At 34.5% G+C, this 23456-nt stretch overlaps 1 protein-coding gene across 1 annotated transcript in view; it reads right to left on the bottom strand.

Moving 5' to 3' along the window:
- JAK2 (Janus kinase 2) overlaps positions 1-23456 on the bottom strand; it is a 147767-nt gene that overhangs the window by 22187 nt on the left and 102124 nt on the right. The window contains exons 9-14 of the mRNA XM_036928439.2: positions 10458-10615; positions 8688-8799; positions 6577-6763; positions 5343-5470; positions 3184-3318; positions 2134-2221 (exon numbers count right to left, since the gene is read on the bottom strand). Of these exons, the coding sequence (XP_036784334.2) occupies positions 2134-2221; positions 3184-3318; positions 5343-5470; positions 6577-6763; positions 8688-8799; positions 10458-10615 (808 nt within the window). The remainder of the gene's footprint in view (positions 1-2133; positions 2222-3183; positions 3319-5342; positions 5471-6576; positions 6764-8687; positions 8800-10457; positions 10616-23456) is intronic.

Below are 23456 nucleotides of genomic sequence, written 5' to 3'. Positions count from 1 at the left end.
TCAGGCATCTACTTGGGGTCTTGGAACTTATCCTCCACAAATTAGGAGGGACTACTGTATTTAGACATAAAAAACTTCCTGAAATCCTTCCACACATACAAATTAATAGCAGTGTCTATTCCATTGCAAGCATAAAGGAGAATTTGAGTTCAAAATCCATTTATCCTTTTAATTTATGCTGCAAAAAAGCAAAAATTAGTGATTTCTCTTGTTCTACCTTTAAATTATTTTTTAAAATATTAAGATGTATTCTGCCAGAGAAACAAGTGTTTGCTTCTAAAAACAGTCCTCACTGCCTTTAAGACACAGATAAAAATTTCCAACCCTGTTAGTATTGATGAAGTCCCTGAAAGCCAAGACTGTTTCTATATAAAGGCATGTTATTTAATAATTAACTGGGCTTATGGTTCATTTATAGTCATCTAGTAATAATTTGTAATGGAGCACGCTCAAATTGTCAATTTCAAATGTGAATTTACTCAGACTGTTTTGTTACTTCTAATGTATAGTTTATATAAATGAGAAAAAATGGATTTTTGATTTTTAAATTAAAAAATGGAAATTTTAAGATAAAATTAAAGTCACAAAAATTTCAGCAAAAATTTAAAGCATGGTATCATTATATATATATATTTAAAGAAATCCTGACATACTTTCACATTGTAATCCATGTCAGTTCATGGCCCAGCAAGTTATTAAGTGCCTATATGTCATACATGTCTATGCTTCACATATTTGCTTTAAAATGCATACTGTAGATCTACTCCCAAACTGAGATTCTGCTTGATCCAACATTGAAATCACTTAGTTTTCATTTGGTATATAACAGCTAACAGGGACAAAAGTTACCTTGGGCTTTGCTGGGTAACTAAAATTTAGTTAAATTTTTGCTGCCCATAGTAAATTTGGAGAACAATCCACATCCACATGTCAATAATTAAGAATTGACTGCATCAGGGCAAGTGAAAGAAAGAAAAAAAAGGGATGGAAGGAAAAAAGGAAGGAAGGAAGGAAGGAAGGAAGACATAGAAGTTAAAATGAGTAAGAGTTTAATAAAACTTTTAAATGTATAATTTAAGATCTATGTTTAACAGATACCACTGATTGTCATATGTCCCATTATTCATTTGCCGTAAAGGAAACAATTGCCAATTAAACTCTGACATGCCATGCCATTAAACTCTAATAATTGCCAATTAATCTGATATGCCATCAATTAAAGCACACTTTTCAATTTCATGTATTTTAAAATGTGAAAAAATTGCATCATGGAATCAATAAATAAGTATGAAAGCAATTCTAAGAACTGGGATTACTCCCAAACTGTTTTCAAACTCTAAAGAAGTGTATTCTTTTTTTCCCCAAAATGGAAAATTATGAGAAACATCAATAATATAAGAGATAAACAGAGAACCACTCAAGCTGGTGGTAAAGGGACAGAATTTTCCACTACTACATTTAGATTTACTCTCACTTCATCAACCCCATGAAACACCTCCACAAAACAGATTTAAAAACCAGTGCCTTTGAAAAGAGACTACAATTTTAAAGGATATGAAGAAATGTTTTATCATTGTGGATGAATATTTAATCCACATGACTAACAGAAAATGAAAAATTACATAAGTAACTTTCTGAATGTAAACTAAGTTTTTATGAACAGTCTAAATTCAGCCATAGAATATATCTAATATCAACATCCAATCATTTCAGTCACTTCCATTAAAACTTCAGTCTATCATTTATATGCTTTGTCTTGATAATTCCTAATAAATTTGTACTGAAATAGCCAGTTATTCCAATGTTATGTTGAACCAGCCATAATCTGTATTGCTATAGTTAACAGAAATGGTTACATTTGTTTACTATAATACTCTACTGTTTTGGTATTTTAATAAAAGGCATATTAAATATTTTCTGCATTTTAATTTCATTCATTGGTTTCCTTTGTTAGAAGACATAACTGAACAGTTCTACAAGGTTTTTGGTTTCAACAATATACAACTCCTGTTAAATTATGGTTTAAACTGATACCTAACCATGATTCTGAAACTGAATTTTCTATATAAACAAAAATGGATGTTCTGAGAAAGGTATAACATTAACATAAAGAAAGGCAGTGGTTCTACTTACTCTCCTCTCCACAGACACATACTCCATAGTTTAAAACCAGATGTTTGTGAGAAAGCTGGCTCATCATGCTTGCTGCTTCAAAGAAAGACTAAGGAAAAGAAGAACACAAAAAAAATGCAAGAAATGTCATTTGTGTCTATAAGTATTCATAATTCAGAAAGATACTCTCTGCCATAAGAGAAATGTACTTTCTCCTAATCTAAGCAGGACTATAGATAAGGTTACTATGTGTTTTGGTTCCCTTATATGGACTGGCAACTCTATGGATGGTAGAGTTCATTCTAAGGAAACCCATGAGTAAGCCTGGAATGAGATAGCAATGAGAGAGAGCAATAGTGGCACAGTGCAACATGCACGATGCAAGACAGGCTTAGACCCATAGCTCCTAGAGTAGGGAACAGAGGTAGACACCAGAGATAGTGATACAGTACTGAAGTAAATGGATGGGAGCTTCAAATAACACTTCCTAAAGAATTAAGAAAGATCTCTGTACAGATAAAATATTATGACAACTATGTTGGGAGAGTGGCATGGTTTTAACATCATTCTAACTCAACTAAACTTTGACTAGAACTTCTGGGTATGTTGTTGAGGATCACAACCACCAATACTGTGGTGTTCTGTCTGGATAAGAACAACTCTTCAGCTTATATGTTTCACATCATCTTCCACTAACATCCTTTATGACATTTTAGGTATCATAAATGTTTATGTCTTATTTGGGGATGCCTTTGCTATGCTAAGGACTCTGACAACTGGCAGCTGAGTTTCTCTGGATAATGCCAAGTGTAAAAATCATTGCTTTAGTATATGCAGAGATAATAATACCTATAACACAATGCTAAAAATAATTAGTTTGGAAATCAGTTATTATTTTAAAAATTCTATAATTTTCTATAGCCCCACAAGAATGCATCCTCAGAAAAGTCCTTGACTATATACTTCTAAAAATAACAATTTGAAAAGCTGAAATCATGAGTGTGTTGCAGGCATATGAGAGCTCACCTTTAAATATCATAAATACATAAACTATACAAAGACCATACACACCTCTGAATAGTTTCTATGTGCTTTATCCAGAACTTTTAAAAGAACTTCTGTTTCATGCAATTGATCATAGTCTCCTACTTCTCTTCGTACACCTTTAAAAATTTTTGTAAAAGTCCCCTGACCAAGGCTTTCATTCTTTAAAAGAGAAAAAAGAAAGAATGAATAAAGGTAGAGAAAGATAAGGGAATTAGAAAGTATATTCAATAACAAAGAGTTTAAAAAATAATCCATGAGCAAATATTTCCCTTACAAACTAAACCCAGATTTGAGACTTCAAATTATATTCTGCTTCTTTACATAGTAATAAAAGACGGAATTAGCTGTAATTATCACTTTTCTATAGTGTCAGTGTTTCCCTACATTTATTTACATATGAATGTTTTTCTTTGTTTGCCTTTCCTAATAGTGCGGTAGAAAGGCAGTACAGTATGGTCTATGGAAGCAGAATGTTTAACTTGTTCCTGAGTACCAGTTACTATTTGTGTGACCTTGTACAGGCTATTTAATCTCTCTGTGCTGCAGTTATCTTGGTTTCATCTGAGGAATGCGGATATCAGCTATTTTTCCATAGGATTGTTCAATGAACAATAAATGAATAATTACATGAAAGCACTTAGTACAGTCCATGACACATGGTAAACGCTCAGTAAATGCTAGCTATTACTACTATTACCTCTTCCTGCATACACTTACAGAATAACTGTTGAAAGCCTGCACTCTGAAGCTCTACTATTATTAGTTTTATAACATTAGTTAGGTTATCTGGTGACTCTCTGCTTGTCATTATTCACATGAAGATTCATGTCTTTATAATTCTGAATAATTCTATCTATTGTCTCCTTATGGAACTCAGGCATCAGTTGGTCTTTCTCATTGTATTTTCCATGTCCTTAATCTCTCTTTCATAATTTCTATTTCTTTCTCCCTAACTGCTGCACCTGAATAATTTTCAGATCCATCTTCCAATTCCCTAATTCTCCTTTCAACAGTGAGTATTCTGTTTTCTAACCTGTCCATTTTGTTTTCATGTCAATGAAAGTATTTTTCATTTCTATACTTCTTTTCCCCAAATCTTTTTGGTCTTTTCTGACAATGTCTTATTTTTTCCCAATGTTTTCAATCCCTTTTATCTTTAAACATATATATGTTTTTTAAATATCTATTTGAAAAACTTATTATATGGGGGTGTAATTTTGATGTCTGATGTCTGTTGACTCTTTCTTACTCCTGGATTATTTCCTTGTATGTTCTAAAAAATTTTTATTAGAACTCATGCTTAGAGTTGTTTTATCTGTGGGAGTCCTGGGTGGCCTAGGTTAAGATTATGTTCTTCCAAAAAGACTTTGTTTGTTTCTACCCAGCCTCACAGGTTATTACTAGGAAAGTACTACTTTTTATTTTAATTTAATTAACTAGCTTAAGATTTCTTCAACCATGCAGGTGATAATAAAGAAACCCAAACTCAAAAGCTCATGAATACAAATTCTTGAGACTTTTTTTTCCTAAGTGCCTAACTTAGGAAACTTAGTACCTAAACAGACACCACTCCTTTTCTTCTTTTGCTACTGGGTAAATTTTTCACAGTCCATATATTGTTTTACTGAGAATATATTTTACTTGAGACTCCTGGCTTTATTTAGTGGTCTCACTTTTAACTCCTGGTCTTGTATAGGCCTTCAGACATGGTTTTCTTTGTATTGCTTTAAGATCTTAATCCCCTTAATTATTGAGACTAATCCGAACCCCCCAAGGTTATCTTCCAGTCAAGGTATCAGCTCTTATGTACTACTTTTCAGTTCCTTCTTTATTTTTACCCCTTTGTTTTTCCCTTGCTTTCTTAAGACTTGAGAATTAAAATATAGGCCTTTTGTAAAAGAATATTTTTAATTATTAATTAAGATTTATAAAGGAATATATTTAAATTCCTAAAAAGAGAATACAATTTCATTTTTAAAGTAATTAATTTTGCTAATTCTAACTCGTTTGGTATCACATTTTCACAAGAAATAAAATCACTTAAATGCAATAAAATTTTTATAGCATAGGTTATAATAAAATAGCTCCAAATGTCACATAAATGTAATGTGGGGTAGTAAATTAGGAAAACAATTGCATTTTAAAAGGACAGAAAAGAAAATAATCAACATCTAATGACTTACAAATGTCAAATCTTCATTTCTAATTTTGTGAAACACCATTTGGTTCACATTATTATGCCTGTGCAACGTTGGTGAGGTTGGTACATCAGAAAGACCATTAGTTCTGAAGACTAGAAGGTTTGATTTATCTGTTAAAAAAAGAATGAAACAATGAAAAAATATATATATATAAAATCAAAACACACTGAGGATATAAACTTCTCCAAAGGGGTATAATAAAATGTATTCTACAATAAGAAATGTTTAACTCTTTTTTTTTATTGAATTATAGTTGATATACAATCTAATATTAGTATACAACACAGTGGTTCAACAGTTACCCATATTATTAAATCCTCACACTCTCTAGTTAGTTACTATCTGTCTACATAGAAAGATGTTAGAGAATCACTGGCTATATTCTCCCTATGACCAATTTACATTATGATTGAGAATTTTTGTGCCCCTTTATTCCCCTAACCTTCCCCACCCACCCACCCAACTCCTCCTCCTTATTACATAACCACCAGTCACTTCTCACTGTCTATGAGTCTACTACTATTTTGTTCATTTTGTTTTGTGTTGTTTTTACAGTCCACAAATAATTGAAATCACATGGTATTTGTCTTTCTCTGCCTGGCTTATTTCACCTAGCATAATACTCTCTAGGTCTATCCATGTTGTTGCAAGTGACAGAATTTCAGAGATGCTTAACTATTTCTTACTGTTTATTTTTTCAATAAATGGAAAATTATTTTAGAAGTTTACTCCTTTAACTTTGATGTACTCTAACCAGTTGTTTCCTACATTCAAAATTATAATCACTTCTTTAACTAACATAATTTTTCATTATTTTAATACGTTTTATTAAACCTGTTATATCCTTACCTTACTATCTTTATTTAAAAAGTATAGAAATTAAAATTCTAAAGGAGAATGTAAGTTTATACCCAGACAACATATAAGAATTTGGCAATAAATTCTTTTAGTTCAGTAAATAAGTGACTGATCTATACCAAGCAACAATCATTTTTTAAATATCATTTCAGAATTATGGAACTTCAAGTAACTTCTAGATAACTCAAACCAAACTGAACAATCCTAACTTGAGGAAATTAATATAGCAGGATGAGACAAAATTAGCTTTTGGAGCAGCTTCTTCCATATTTCTTTCGATATAATATACTGAAGATACCTCCCATGACATATATAATCTATGACCAATATTTTTTAAATAACTAGAAAATTAATTTACCTTTCAGCTTTGGGGGACAGCACTTTATAAACTGGAATATTATACTGTCTGAGCGAACAGTTTCCATCTGGTAGCAATTCAGAAGATCTTTAAGATTACTGAAGTTCTTCTTAGTCCCACTGAGGTTGTATTCTCCATTCTCATTTTTTGTAATCAAACAGTGCTTATATTCAATGACATTTTCTCGCTATGTAGGTTTAATTATGAAGAGAGTGAGGGAAAAAACACAATGGACATCATAGCCATTATTGTGACAAAAAGGATATCACAAAACAACCAATAGAACATTTAAACATTTGAACATTGACTCCTAATGTAGTACTAGTATAGGGTGATAGAGGTGTTAGTTCCTGAAAAATATACTTAATTACAATTGCATAGGCTACAGAAATAGCTTAAGAGCTGATATTCTTAAAAAGCAAGTATGAAATAAATGATAATTAACAAAATAAAACCATCCTTAACAGCTTTCCATCATTTACAGAATAAACTGTAAAACTAATTTAGCATAGAAGGCTTTCCATGATCTCTGGCTTCTGCAACTCCATCTCTAACTTCAACTTCTGCCACTCCCAACATGCAACCTATATTCTAGCTGTATTAAGTGAATTAAAAATTTTTAAGCAAATGCCATATGCTTTGGTGACTGTTCATGCTATCTCTTCACTTGAATGTACATCCTCTCCTTATGAGCAACGGACTTTTATTCATTCCTTTAAACTTAGTTGAAGTACCACTTTTTTTGTGAGGTCCTCCCTAACAACTCTGACCCCATTCCACAACCAAAGCTGATTACGCACTTTATTTTGCTACTACTATTTCATATAATTATCTCTAATATGGCAATTTTAATATTTTTCAGTTTTTCAATATGTGCTGTTTTGTGAACTTTTTCATTAATATATTTTTTGAGCTGTTCTTACAAGCATATTCAAACTACTTAGAAGCATTTATATAAAATTTACTGAATATTTCAAGTCCCTACTCCAAAAGGTCTTTCTAAATAATTGCAATCCTTTCTGTTATAGTGTATTTGCTTAAACTTGATAATTACAATGACCAATTTAGTATTTTTTGGTATTTTTTTTATTTTTGTTTTTCCAAAAGATAAATTTCTTGAAGCAGGGATATAACATACACTCCCTAAAACAAAGTCCTCATATTAGGCAGGGCAAATACAATAAACAAAAAAATATACATTTGACTTGATAATTGAATGTAATGGACTGCTAAATAAGATACTGCGAAATTAGAATAGATTATCACTATTTTATAATGCTAAAGTAATGGAGTAACCTATCTTCTGTATTAATGGAGATTAATCCATCCTCCATGTGGTAAATACAAGATGGCTGTACATTATAAACATTAAAATAAATGAATGATAAGGTCCTTAATTTCTCTACTTTCAAAAAGTAAGATAAATTGTGCAAGCTGCTATAAAATTACTCAAGGTTTATACCATGAAAATGCCTTACAAATTATAGTATCTTTTTTGGTAATTTTGGATAGTAAATAATCTTAGGTGAGACCCAAAATGATCTGTATTAACAGTTAGGTTTCATTATAATCTTATGCTTAAGGCATACATTGTAAATCATTATTCTTAATATTGGAAAACCACTAATTAAAAGCGCTATGATGTTTGTTTCTGTTATTGCCCTATTTCACTCTAATCCTGTTAACCATTACTGGCGTAAGATTGCTTCTGATTTATTTTATTCTACAGTTTGGTAAAGATTTTTTGTGAAAAAAGAGACTTCAAGAGACTTGATGAAATTTGACACACTGGTAACACCCAAACACCAAAAAATAAAATAAAATAAATTCCAAATAAAAAGACAGCAAGGCATTTTAAGTCATTTTATATTTTTATAGAAATGTTAGTAATTTTATCTTGTTTATGCAGAATCCCTGAAGTAAAGGCACTATTATACTAGTTATCATATCTAGAGCTATTATTCTAAGTATTAAAAAGGAAATATGATAGGTAAACATGAAGGGGAAATTATATGGATTAAATAAAGATATTACCTTTGCCAGAGGCAGGGAGTAGGGGGATTGCAGAAATGAAAAAAAAATGTTACCATTCATTCATGTGATATACTAACCTCGACAGCAAAAGTCAGAAAATATTTATTAAAGTCCTTAGGACTGCATCGAAGTACATAAAGTCCAGTCTGATTTCCTGCTTTCTTCAGTTTACTGATGGCAAAATCCATTCTAAAGATAAAGAAGTAATTTGAATGATAATATAGTAAGCACCATGACACTATGACCAAAATGTCATCTAAAAGATCAAAAGTCAAAACTAAAACTCTCAGAATTTTTAAGTCTCCTCCACTTTATATGTTTATTAATAATCTTGCAGAGAAAAATATTAAAGTACCAAGTTATTCTAAAATAATTTCAAACCAACTCAAGGGTCAATTATATTGCTTTAAAAACAAATAAAAGGTACTATAAGACAAAAATGACAGAAAAAAATTCACTTATTTGGACTTTCTGCCTTCTATTTCAAATTTAGTACTTTAAAAATCATACTCTCATAAAACTTCATTTAACTATGCAAACAGCATATTACAATCCATTTCTTATGCCTCTTCTACCATAGGAGTTACTAATATAAATTTAATGTGTCATTTAAATATTTAATACCAAATTCTAATAGGAGACCCATAGCAAGTGACAAAGACTACCATTGTTAAATCTGCTGTATGTTTTACTGAAGCTGAGTATCATGAAAGAAAAGTCAAAATGTAATCTACATGAAAGCAGGAATCATCTGTTTCACACATACATAAACCAGTGCCTGGCACGTACTAGGTTAATGTTCTATAAATAAATGAAGGAATGCTTGAGTGGATGGATGCAGAATGAATGAATGGCAGGAGTTTTTAAATTATTGAATATATAATTTAAAAACGTTCAAGTAGTGCAACTTTTCCATAACAACTATGCTTATTATTAAGCAGATATTAGTTATATACAAAATCAAGTTTTAAATGTCAATCAGGATATGATTTCTCAAATATTTAATTAAGCATAAATTAAGTTCAAGAAACACATGCTCACAATCCTAGATTGTTTCTTTTGCTCAAGTCCTTTAAACCTGATGTCATTCATAAAGTACATCCTGGCTGAGAGATAACTGGGATTTGTGCTAAGTAGATGTTATGCATGATAACTGGCTTTATCCACTAGTACAGTAAGGGTGTACAACTGTGTGAGTCAATATGGCAGCCAGTAGCTACAGATAGCTATTTAAATGTAAAGTTATTAGAATTAAATTACAATAAAAAAATCCAGTTGCTTAGATGTGTTACTTTTGAATGCTAAATTTTTGTTACATTTTGAATGCTAAATAGTCACATGTGGCAAGTGACTACTGTATTAAATAGCATAGAAATAAAACATTTTCATTTTCACCATTGCAGAAAATACTGTACAGCACTAGTCTAGAAATATGGGCATCATATATATTATGTGTTTGAAGCTTTCAATAGGAGGAGCTGGATTGCCCTAATAAAAAGGATTATCACATTTTGCATTGTGGTTCCTCTGCATTATTTCAAAACTAATGAAATATAAATTGGAGGAGTTTTTTAATTAACACCCAAGAATAAATTAAGCACACATAGGCAACTGAGCACCAAACTTATAGAAGTATTATAGATTGGGATACAGAAAGCAAATTATACACTAAATAATTGATGATTATATAATGATTGCAAATAAATTTGTTAAAAAGAAAACTTCAGCCAAATTAGTATTTTTTTTCCTAAACTAAACCTATGCATACCAGTCTGTTGTATAAAATCTTCTTTGTAAAATCTCATCTACTTTTTAAAAAATTTACTTTTAATGTCAGTGTTACTCACAAAATTGGGCCATGACAGTTGCTTTGTATGTTTTCAAGCACCATTGGAGGTGCTACTTCTTTACAGAGGTAATGATGCGCATCTGCAGTTAATCTATAATATCCATCAATTAATGACACAAAAGACAAAGCTGCTCTTAATGAGTTAAGTTCAATTTCCTAAGCAGAGAAAAGAAGAAATATTATGTACCATTTACAAAGTCAACTGTATGCTACATATTGAAAATTCTCATCACTCCATCTTAAATTAGTTGCCCTAAATTAATTTCCTTCTAAATTGCTCACATGTCTTTTATGGTTCCCAATTGTCTAATCTAAATGACAAATTCTGTGTGTGATATGTAAGGTTCTCTCAAATATGGGCTTATCATGCCTTTCCAGTTATAGTTCACTCTACGTCCATAATTTAACTCTATTTTCCAATGCCCCTAGTAGATAAATGTGCCAGTCATATCAGTCAGAAATCTATCTAGTCTGATATAAAAGTTGATATTAGTTAGAAATTATGAGAACTTATTTTTACATACCAAGTACATACTGCTAAGGTTAAAACACTCATGCTATGAACTAAAATCATATAGCTATGTTATGATTGTATCATACATACATATGTGAAGATATAATCAGCCTAAAAGGTAGCCTCTTATTTAATGGAAAGGTACTAAGGCAATTTTTTCTAAAATCAGGAATAGGAAAAAAAAAAGCCCACCAGTTAATATTCTTTGTGTTTAGCTAACATAATCTAGCTAACATATTTAGTTAACATAATTAAGCCATAGAAAGCAAGTATAGAAATTGGAAACAAGCAGATTAAAACTGTCTCTCTATGGAAACTGTAAGAGTGTACATTTGCAGGACACCCCACAAAAAGTAATTATAAAACTACTACAACAGTGATTCATTAGGATGGCAGGATACAGAAATCAATAGATTTCACATATATAAAAAATATCCAATTAGATTATATAATCAAAAGAGATAGCGCCACACTATGATTAACACACATAATGTAGGCGGGTCACAGTGAAGGCAGTATAGCACAGAGAAGACAAGTAGTGATTCTATAGCATTTTACTACTGATGGACAGTAACTGCAATGGAGACTTTATAATATGGGTGAATATAGTAACCACAATGCTGTCATGTGAAACTTTTGTAAGATTGTATATCAATCATACCTTAATTTAAAAAAAGATAATTAAAAAAATAATCAAATATAAAAAAGACAGCCCCATTTGTAAAAGCAAAAAAACATGAAATGTCTAAAATTAAACTTCACCAAAAAATGTGCAAAATCATTTTTAGAAAAATTTAGACACTTTTTAAAAATTTACTTTTATTGATATATACTATTCTGTTGATTTCAGGTGTACAATGTAGTGATTCAAGTTATCTACATTATTAAATGCTCACCCCAGTAAGTGTAGTTACTGTCAACATAGAAAGATATTACAATATCATTACTATATTCTCTATGCTGTATCAAAACACTCCTGTAAGATGCAATCCTTATTTGACTATATAGAAGATTTACCATGTTCTTGGATAGAAAAACTCAACATCGTAAGATTGTAAAAATGCTCCCTAAATTATTTTTCTAATTTGTCATAATCCCAATAAAAATACTAATAATCACTAAAGGATGTGCCCAGAAAGACAAGGAAAATATGAGATTCAGAAAACCAGAGTCCAATGCTGGAAGATAAGAATAGGATGCCCAAGGATTACAGCTGTGTATGGCCTAGAGGGCACCCAGTCCAGATTAGATTATAAAACCCAGTGATCGAGGATGGACATTTTCAGGAAAGAACAGAAGTGATACAATATTTGACAGGTTTGACTATGTGAAATGCCATACTGAAAAGTGAGCTACTTACAAAGTTCTTAAAGGGAATAGGAAGACATACAAAGGAAACACATACACAACAGAAAAAAGTTGAAGGAATTATTAACCCAGAAAAACAAAATGCTGTACAAGAATGGAAATGTTACCATAGTATACTACCAGACTAAGCAATGAATATTTACTCATAATGGGAACACTGAATATGGACTTAAACAAAAAATTACAATAAGGAGAGAAGTGTGTGATACATTTGAACTATAAAAGATATTTCATAAAAACAATTAGGCCATACAAAAGATACCATAAACACTGTTAAATGGAGATTAAAGATGGTGGCATGAGAGGTGAGACAGAGGCTTCCTCCAAAAACTGCATATAATACAAAAATATAATTAATACAACTAATCCTGAAAGAACAACAGGAAAGAAGGCTGCTCCAGTGTGCATACACCTGGAGAAAAGAATAAACCTCATGGAACAGGGGAACATACCAAAGCCATGGCCCAGCAGGACCAAGCCATTACCCCACCCCAGCTCACCAGCAGATGGAAGAGAAATGGAGTGGGGAAGGAGTGGAGGCCTGGGACTGCTGAACACCTAGTTCTGGAGATCTGTTTTGGGAGCACAAACCTACAATACATGGTGCTCTCATGATTAGTGGGGGTTGGAAAGCTAAGATAGGCAGAATATCTGGAGACACTGAGATTCTAGCCGCTTGTGGAAAACAGGGAACCATATCCAGATGCTCTGGGACAAAAGAAAGGCGGGCAGTCTGAGAGACTTGCTAACAGCGAGAGGGCTGCTAAAGGGGCAAGGATTGCACAAAGCATACTGCTCAGGAGAAAGGGAAGGTAGGCAAGATTGTTTGGGTGCACTCTGCCCATCAGGTTGGGAACTTTCATGATCTTCAGGCGTTCCAGCTCCCTAGCTGGCAATGCAGCTCCAAGGCCCTCCTCTGTGACATGCAGCCTGCTGCACCTTCCTCCCGAACAGCCTGCACCAGGCTCGCACAACCGCAAACCCTGCCCTGGCATTAGGACAGCCAGAAGGAAACCCCACCTACACCAGCTAAAAATGCAAAGCATAGAGGCTTATACGTGTGTGCTCATCAAACTGATTCTGACAGTGGAGACAGCATAGCAGCCATAAAGCAGGAAACAGCTCTTTCATCCCCCCAGGCACGAAGACCGCTCCCCTATGACCCTTGGCATTGTTCTAGGGGCTAAGCAGCTCCAGAGGGTAGAGCTTCTGGGCAATAAAGGGTGCCATATACAAATATTAAACCCGAAGTGAACCTGATTCAACGCAAAATTATAAATACACCAGAAAAAGAGTCAAATGAAATTGACCTCATGAATGCTCCTGAAAGATTCCAAAATAAAATTATAAAAATGCTAATGTTGGAGGAGCCAAAATGGCAGCGTGAGAAGGGCAGCAGAAATCTCCTCCCAAAACCATACATATTTTTGAAAATACAACAAATACAACTATTCCTAAAAGAGAGACCAGAAGATACAGTACAACAGCCAGGCTACATCTATACCTGACAGAAATCAGTACCTCACGAAGGGGGTAAGATACAAGCTGCGGCCCGGTGGGAACTGAGCACACCCCCCACCCCAGCTCCCGGTGGGAGGAGAGGAGTCGGAGCGGGAAGGGAGAGGGAGCCCAGGACTGCTAAATACCCAGCCCTAGACATCTGCACCAGAGCGCAGACACACAGTGCGTGGCATGCTGGATACTAGGGAAATGGAACAGTAAAACATGCGAGCGGGTTCCCACAACTAGCGCCCCTGGGACAAAAGAAAAGCGCGTGCTTTCTGAAAGTCTTAAAGGGACAGGAGCCTCACAGCTGAATGGAAACGTCCAGGCACACTCAGCCCAGCAACTGGGAATCCTGGGGAATTCCAGGCACACTAACCCCCTGGGCGGCACTGCAGCTCTGAGGCCCCTCACGGTGATAAATAGCCTCCTGCCTGTTCCAACTGCGGCTCAGCACTGCCATTGGGGAGCAGAAGCCTGAGACTGGCCACGCACACAGCAGCTGTGCAGTATCCTTCACAGTCGCCCAGGCCAGACCCACAGACCCTGTCAGTGTGCAGCTCCCAGCACAAGCTGCTAGGGGTCACCATTCTCACAGGAGAAGAAGACGTTGAACAAGCGTGAAGGGACTTTGTTCTCCAAGCTGACACATGCGACAACTGCCCACGACTACCTCTATTGCCATGAAAAGGCAGAAGAATTTGATCCAGACCAGAATCACATAGATGTCCCCTGAGAGGGAACCTGGGGAGATAGATTTAACCAATCTTCCTGAAAAAGAATTCAAAATAAAGGTCATAACCATGCTGATGGAGCTGCAGAGAAAAATACAAGAGCTAAGGAGGGAGAATACAGAAATAAAACAATATCTGGAAGGACTTAAAAGCAGAATGGATGGGGTGCAAGGTGCCGTTAATTGAATAGAAATCAGAGAACAGGAATGCGGAGAAGCTGATGCAGAGAGAGATAAAGGATCTCCAGGAATGAAAGAATATTACGAGAACTGTGTGACCAATCCAAATGGAAAAATATCCGCGTCATAGGGTTACCAGAAGAAGAAGAGAAAGAAAAAGGGACAGAAAGTGTACTTGAAGAAATAATTGCTGAAAACTTCCCCAAACTGGGGGAGAAAATAGTCACTCAGACCACAGAAGCACACAGAACTCCGAACAGAAGGGACCCAAGGAGGACAACACCAAGACACAAGGCAAAAATCAAGGAAAAGGACAGAGTATTAAAGGCAGTCAGAGGGAGAAAAAAGGTTACCTACAAAGGGAAACCCATCAGGCTATTGTAAGACTTCTCAACAGAAACCTTACAGGCCAGAAGAGAATGGCATGCTATATTTAATGCAATGAAACAGAAGGGCCTTGAACCAAGAATACTGTATCCAGCACAATTATCACTTAAAAATGAAGGAGGGATTAAACAATTCTCAGACAAGCAAAAGTTGAGGGAATTTGCCTCCCACAAACCACCTCTACAGGGTATTTTAGAGGGACTGCTCTAGATAGAAGCACTCCTGAGGCTAAATAGATGTCACCATAGAAAATAAAATCACAGCAAAGAAAGCAGACCAACCAAATACTAACTAAAGGCAAAAAATAAAATCAACTACCCACAAAAGCAGTCAAAGGAAACATAAAAGGGCACAAAATAAAACACCTAACATATAAAGAATGGAGGAGGAAGAATAAGAAGAGAAAGAAATAAAGAATCATCAGCTGTGTTTATAATAGCTCAACAAGTGAGTTAAGTTAGAAAGTAAGATAGTAAAGAAGCTAAGCTTGAACCTTTGGTAACCACGAATCTAAAGCCTGCAATGGCAATAAGTACATATCTTTCAATAGTCACCCTAAATGTTAATGGCCTGAATGCACCAATCAAAAGACACAGAGTAATAGAATGGATGAAAAAGCAAGACCCATCTATATGCTGCTTACAAGAAACTCACCTCAAACCCAAACACATGTACAGACTAAAAGTCAAGGGATGGAAAAACATATTTCAGGCAAACAACAGTGATAAGAAAGCAGGGGTTGCAGTACTAATATCAGACAAAATAGACTTCAAAACAAAGAAAGTAACAAGAGATAAAGAAGGACACTACATAATGATAAAGGGGTCAGTCCAACAAGAGGATATAACCATTCTAAATATATATGCACCCAACACAGGAGCACAAACATATGTGAAACAAATACTAACAGAATAAAAGGAGGAAATAGAATGCAATGCATTCATTTTAGGAGACTTCAACACACCACTCACTCCAAAGGACAGAGGCACCAGACAGAAAATAAATAAGGACACAGAGGCACTGAACAACACACTAGAAAAGATGGACCTAATAGACATCTACAGAACTCTACACCCAAAAGCAGCACAATACACATTCTTCTCAAGTGCTCATGGAACATTCTCCAGAATAGACCACATACTAGGCCACAAAAAGAGCCTCAGTAAATTCTAAAAGATTGAAATCCTACCAACCAACTTCTCAGACCACAAAGGTATAAAACTAGAAATAAATTCTACAAAGAAAGCAAAATGGCTCACAAACACATGGAGGCTTAACAACATGCTCCTAAGTAATCAATGGATCAACGACCGAATTAAAATAGAGACCAAGCAATATATGGAAACAAATGACAACAACAACACAAAGCCCCGACTTCTGTGGGACGCAGCAAAAGCAGTTGTAAGAGGAAAGTATATAGCAATCTAGGCATATTTAAAGAAGGAAGAACAATCCCAAATGAATAGTCTAACGCCACAATTATCGAAATTGGAAAAAGAAGAACAAATGAGGCCTAAAGTCAGCAGAAGGAGGGACATAATAAAGATCAGAGAAGAAATAAATAAAATTGAGAAGAATAAAACAATAAAAAATATCAATGAAACCAAGAACTGGTTCTTTGAGGAAAAAAAACAAAATAGATAAGCCTCTTGCCAAACTTATTAAGAGAAAAAGAGAATCAACACACATCAACAGAATCAGAAATGAGAAAGGAAAAATCATGAGGGACCCCGCAGAAATACAAATAATTTTTAGAGAATACTATAAAAACCTATATGCTAACAAGCTGGAAAACCTGGAAGAAATGGACAACTTCCTAGAAAAATAAAACCTTCCAAAACTGACCAAGGAAGAAACAGAAAATCTAAATAGACCAATTACCAGCTAAGAAATTGAAGCGGTAATCAAAAAACTACCCCAGAGGAAAACCCCCAGGCCAGATGGATTTACCATGGAATTTTATCAGACATACAGAGAAGACATAATACCCATTCTCCTTAAAGTTTTCCAAAAAATAGAAGAGGAGGGAATACTTCCAAACTCATTCTATGAAGCGAACATCACCCTAATACCAAAACCAGGCAAAGACAACACACAAAAAAAGAAAATTAAAGGCCAATATTCCTGATGAACATACATGCGAAAATACTCTATAAAATATAAGCAAACTGAATTCAAAATTACATCAAGAGGATAAAGCACGATGACCAAGTGGGATTCATCTCAGGGATGCAAGGATGGTACAACATTCGAAAATCCATCAACATCATACACCACATCAACAAAAAGAAGGACAAAAACCACATGATCATCTCCATAGATGCTGAAAAAACATTCAACAAAATTCAACATCCATTCATGATAAAAACTCTCAATAAAATGGGTATAGTGGGCAAGTACCTCAACATAATAAAGGCCATATATGACAAACCCACAGCCAACATCATACTTAACAGTGAGAAGCTGAAAGCTTTTCACCTAAGATCGGGAACAAGATAAGGATGCCCACTCTCCCCACTTTTATTCAACATAGTACTAGAGGTCCTAGCCACAGCAATCAGACAACACAAAGAAATAAAAGGCATCCCGACTGGTAAGGAAGAAGCCAAACTGTCACTGTTTGCAGATGCCATGATATTGTACATAAAAAACCATAAGGAATATACTCGGAAATTACTAGAACTAATATGGGAATTCAGCAAAGTTGCAGGATACAAGATTAATACACAGAAATCTGTTGCATTCCTATATACTAACAATGAACTAGCAGAAAGAGAAATCAGAAAAACAATTTCATTCAGAATTGCATCAAAAGGAATAAAACACCTAGGAATAAACCTAACCAAGAAAGTGAAAGACCTATACCCTGAAAACTACAAGACTCTCTTAAGAGAAATTAAAGAGACACTAATAAACGGAAATCCTTCCTGTGCTCTTGGGTACGAAGAATTGTCAAAACGGCCATTCTGCCTAAAGCAGACTCCCAACTCAATGCAATCCTATCAAAATACCAACAGCATTCTTCAACAAACTGGAACAAATAGTTTTAAAAGTCAAATGGAACCACAAAAGACCCTGAATAGCCAAAGCAATCCTGAGAAGGAAGAAAAAAGCAGGGGGGATCTCGCTTCCCAACTTCAAGCTCTACTACAAAGCCACAGTAGTCAAGACAATTTGGTACCGGCACAGGAACAGACCAGTGGAATAGAATAGAGAGTCCAGATATTAACCCATGCTTATATGTTTAATTAATATATGATAAAGGAGCCATGGACATACAATGGGGAAATGACAGCCTCTTCAACAGCTGGTGTTGGCAAAACTGAACAGTTACATGTAAGAAATATTCAAATTAAAACCACAATGAGGTATCACCTCACACCAGTTAGGATGGCCACCATCCAAAAGACAAACAACAACAAATGTTGGCAAGGATGTGGATAAAGGGGAACCCTTCTACACTGCTAGTGGGAATGTAAATTAGTTCAACCACTGTGGAAAGAGGTATGGAGGTTCCTCAAAAAACTAAAAATAGAAATACCGTTTGACCCAGGAATCCCATTCCTTGGAATTTACCCAAATAATACAACTTCTCAAATTCAAAAAGACATATGCACCCCTATGTTTATGGCAATTTTTACAATAGCCAAGATATGGAAGCAACCTAAGTGTCCATCAGCAGATGAACGGATAAAGAAGATGTGGTACATACACACAATGGAATACTATTCAGCCAAAAGAAAGAAACAAATCCTACCATTTGCAACAACATGGATGGAGTTGGAGGATATATTATGTTCAGTGAAATAAGCCAGGCTGAGAAACACAAGTGTGAAATGATTTCCCTCATTTGTGGAGTATAACAAATAAGCAAAACTAAAGGAACAAAACAGCAGCAGACTCAAAGACTCCAAGAAGGGACTAGCGGTTACCAAAAGGGAGGGGTGTGCGAGGGCAGGTGGGGAGGGAGGGAGAAGGGGATTAAGGGGTATTATGTTTAGTACACATGTTCTGAGGGTTCTCGGGGAAAAACAGTGTAGCACAGAGAAGGCAAATAGTGAATCTGTGGCATCTTACTACACTGCAGGACAGTGACTGCAATGGGGTATGGGTGGGGACTTGATAATATGGGTAAATGTAGTAACCACATTGTTTTTACATGTGAAACCTTCCTAAGAGTGTATATCAATAATACCTTAATTAGAAAAAAAGAATAAATTAATAAACAAATAAAGGTAATGGATAATTCCTCCCCCTCCCAAAACAAACAAACAAATAAATAAATAAAGCTGCCAGAAAAAAAAAAGTTAAGTTATTTGTAGAAGAAAAGATGCTCCACATCACTGCACAGCAAAGGATTCATAAGAAATAAATACAGAGGGGCAAAAAGCTATAAATCAATTAAAAATAGAAAACTAGTCATAGGATGTGAAAAGATAATCCACAAAAGAAAAAGTACAAACATCTGAGTTACAAACCTGAGAAACTGATCAATCTCAAGTTCTCTAAGAAAATAAAATATAAAAATAGGACAGCAATATTTGTCCACTAATTTTGCAAAACATTAAAAGACTGATAACATCCAAGGATACTACAATGAGCATGGGGTGCAGATATCCCTTCAAGATAGTGGTTTGTTTCTTTCAGATATATACCCAGAAGTAAAATTGCTAGAACAACAAGCTAAATTTTATGGGAAGTTAATTTTACCACATTTTTTAAAAAAGATAAAGAGAAAAAAATGCCAGAGTAAAAGTAAGAGGATAGTTTTTTAGAAGTGCAATATAGACTGGGAAAATGCAATAAGTAAAAATTAATTAACTTTCTTATATCCAGCAATAAGTTGTTAGAACAATATATTGAGAAAAAGTCTTTAATCCTAATAAGTGACAGAAAAACTATTGTATATCAGTAAGAAACATGATGTATCAATATGAATAAAATTATTTAAAGTTACTGAAAAACATAAAATAATACTTAGGTACAGGAAGAAATACATGTACCCCTTAAACAGAAAATGTAATATGGTAAAGAAATGTCAATTCTTTCTAAATTAACCTTTACAGCAATTCCAACAAAATGTCAATGTAATATTTTAAGGAATTTAGGAATACCCAACAAACAAGGTAGTGTCAACAATTAAGAGCTTAGTTATCAAATCATACATATTTGGGTTTACATAGGCCCTATCACTTACTCTAACAGTGTGAACTTGAAAAGTTACTTAACCTATCTGCATTGGAAACTTAAAAGCCATCAAATCCAAATACCATTTCATTAAAAAGTTCTTTATGTTACTAAGGATGTTCACAGTAGCATCAATTAACCCTTCTAGAAATATTTATTCTATAAATACCACATTTATAGAATACAGGTATGCTTCATTTTAGTGTGCTTGCAGATACTGCAATTTTTATAAATTTAAAGTTTGTTCCAACCCTGTGTATAGCAAGTCATTGGGCATCATTTTTCCAACAGCATTTGCTCACTTTATGTCTCTGTGTCACATTTCAGTATTTCTCGTAATATTCAACTTTTTCATTATTATTATATTTATTATGGTGATCTGTGTTCAATAATCTTTGATGTTACTACTGCTATTGTTTTGGGGCACCACGAACCACACCCATATAAAACAGCAAACTTAACTGATAAATGTTTATGTCTATTCCACCATTCCCTGTCTTTTTTTCTCGCCCTCTTCAGGGCTCTGTATTCTGAGACATAACAATATTGAAATTAGGCCAATCAATAAGCCTACAATGGCCTCTAAGTGTTAAAGTGAAGGGAAGAGTCATTTGCACATCTTTCACTTTAAATCAAAAGCTAGAAATGAATGTTTAGTAAGGAAGGCATGTCAAAAGCTAAGGTAGGCTGAAAACTAGGCCTCTTGTACCAAACAGTTATACAAGTTGTAAATGCAAAGGAAGAGTTCTCTAAGGAAATGGAAAGTGCTATTCCAGTGAATACACAAATGATAAGACTATGAAACAGCCTTATTGCTGATATGGAGAAAGTTTCAGTGGTCTGGGTAGAAGATCAAATCAGCTACAACATTCCCTTCAGCTCAAAGCCTAGTCCAGATCAAGGCTGTAACTGTCTTCAATTCTATGAAGGCTTAGAGAGGTGAGGAAGCTGCAAAAGAAAAGTTTGAAGCTAATAGACATTGTTTTGTGAGGTTTAAGAAAAGAAGTCATTTTCTGTAACATAAAGGTGCAGGGCGAAGCAGCAAGTGCTGATGTAGGAGCTGCAGGGAGTTATCCAGAAGGTCTACCTAAGATAATTCACAAAGTGGTTACACTGAACAACAGGTTTTCAACATAGAAGAAAGAAACTTATATTGGAAGAAGATGTCATCAAGGACTTTCACAGTTTGAGAGGAGAAATCAATGCCTGGCTTCAAAGCTTCAAAGGATAGGCTGACTCTCTTTTTAAGAACTGCTGCCACTGGTGACTTTTAAGTTGAAGCCAATACTCATTGACCATTCTGAAAATCTTAGGGTCTTTAAGAATTATACTAAATCTACTCTGCCTATGCTCTGTAAATGAAACAACCAAGTCTAGATGAGAGCACATCTGCTTACAAGATTTAGTGAATATTTTAAGTCCACCGTTGAGACCTACTGCTTAGAAAAATATTTTCTTCAAAGTATTCCTGCTCATTGGCAATGGACCTGGTCACCCAAAAGCTCTGATGGAATCCAACATGACATTAATGTTGTCTTCATGCCTGCTAACACATCCATTCTGTAGTTCATGGATCAAGGAGTCATTTCAACTTTCAAGCGTTATTATTTAAGAAATACATTTCATAAGGCTAGAGCTGCCATAGATAGTGATTCCTCTGACGGATCTGGGCAAAGTTAATGGAAAACCTGCTACAAAGGATTCACCATTCTAGATGTCATTATGAACATTCATGATCCATGAGAAGAACACAAAATATCAACATGAACAGGAGTTTGAAAAAAGTTTATTCCAATCTTCATGGATGATTTTGAGGGGTTCAAAAGTTCAGTGGAGGAAGTAATTGCAGATATGGTGGTGGAAAGAGCAAGAGAGCTAGAATTAGAAGTAGAGCCTGAAGATGTACAGAATTACTGCCATCTCATGATAAAATTTGAACAGATGAAAAGTTGCCTCTTATAGATGAGCAACGAAAGTAGTGTCTTGAGATAGAATCTACTCCTGGTAAAGATGCTCTGATGATTGTTGAACTGACAATAAAGAATTAGAGTATTTCATAAAAGTAGGTGATAAAGCAGTGACAGGGTTTGAGAGAACTGACTCCATTTTTTTTGTTTTACAAATACATTGTTTTAAATTAAAGTATCATTGATAATACAATCTTATGAAGGTTTCACATGAACAATCTTGTAGTATCAACTTTCTCCCATGTTATCAAGTCCTCACCGCCCCCCACTCCCATTGCAGTCACTGTCTTATCAGAGTAGTAAGATGCTATAGAGAGGACAGACTCCAATTTTGAAAGAAGTTCTACTGTGGGTAAAATGCTATCAAACAGCCTTGCATGCTCCAGAGAAATAATTCATGAAAGGAAGAGTCAGTCAATGTGGCAAACTTCACTGTTTTCTTATTTTAAGAAATTGCCAGTCATTCCAACTTTCAGGAACCACCACCCTGATCAATCAGCAGGCAAGATCAACATCAACACAAGCTCTTCCACCAGCAAAAACTGTGACTCACTGAAAATTCAGGTGCTGGTTAGTGTTTTTTAGCAATAACGTAGTTTTAAATTAAGGTATGTACATTACTTTTTTAAGACATAATGCTATTTCACACTTAATAGACTACAGGGTTGTGTAAACATAATTTTTATGTGCACTGGGAAACCAAAAAATTTATTTGACTGACACTATGGCAATATTCACTTTACTGCAGTGATCTAGAACCAAACCTGCAATATCTCTGAGGTCTGCCTGTAAATATTTATGTGTATCTATAGAATACACAGTGTATTTGTGGTATTTAGAGAATAAATATTTCTTCTATTAATTCCACATTGGAGTTGAAAATTATTAATCATCCTTTCATTTATCCATGAAGTAGTTTTCAAACTCTTTCTAAACTAGGCTCTGAGCACTGTGCAAGGGGCAGGGAGTAAAAACACACACACAAAAATGATCCTTAACTTCAAAAAGTTCATAGTCTAGTAGGTAGTAGTAGCATACTATCATATTTTTATTTAAAAACAGAAAAGTGTACTGACTAAAGTGAATTGCAAGTTAGTTATAATTTTGGTAATATTAATCCTAAAATATTACCTAAAAAATGGTAATATTTACCTAAAA

The sequence above is a fragment of the Manis pentadactyla genome, chromosome 3, assembly GCF_030020395.1.
Source record: "Manis pentadactyla isolate mManPen7 chromosome 3, mManPen7.hap1, whole genome shotgun sequence".
Classification (NCBI taxonomy): Eukaryota; Metazoa; Chordata; class Mammalia; order Pholidota; family Manidae; genus Manis; species Manis pentadactyla.
This window is presented reverse-complemented; position numbering and strand designations above follow the sequence as displayed.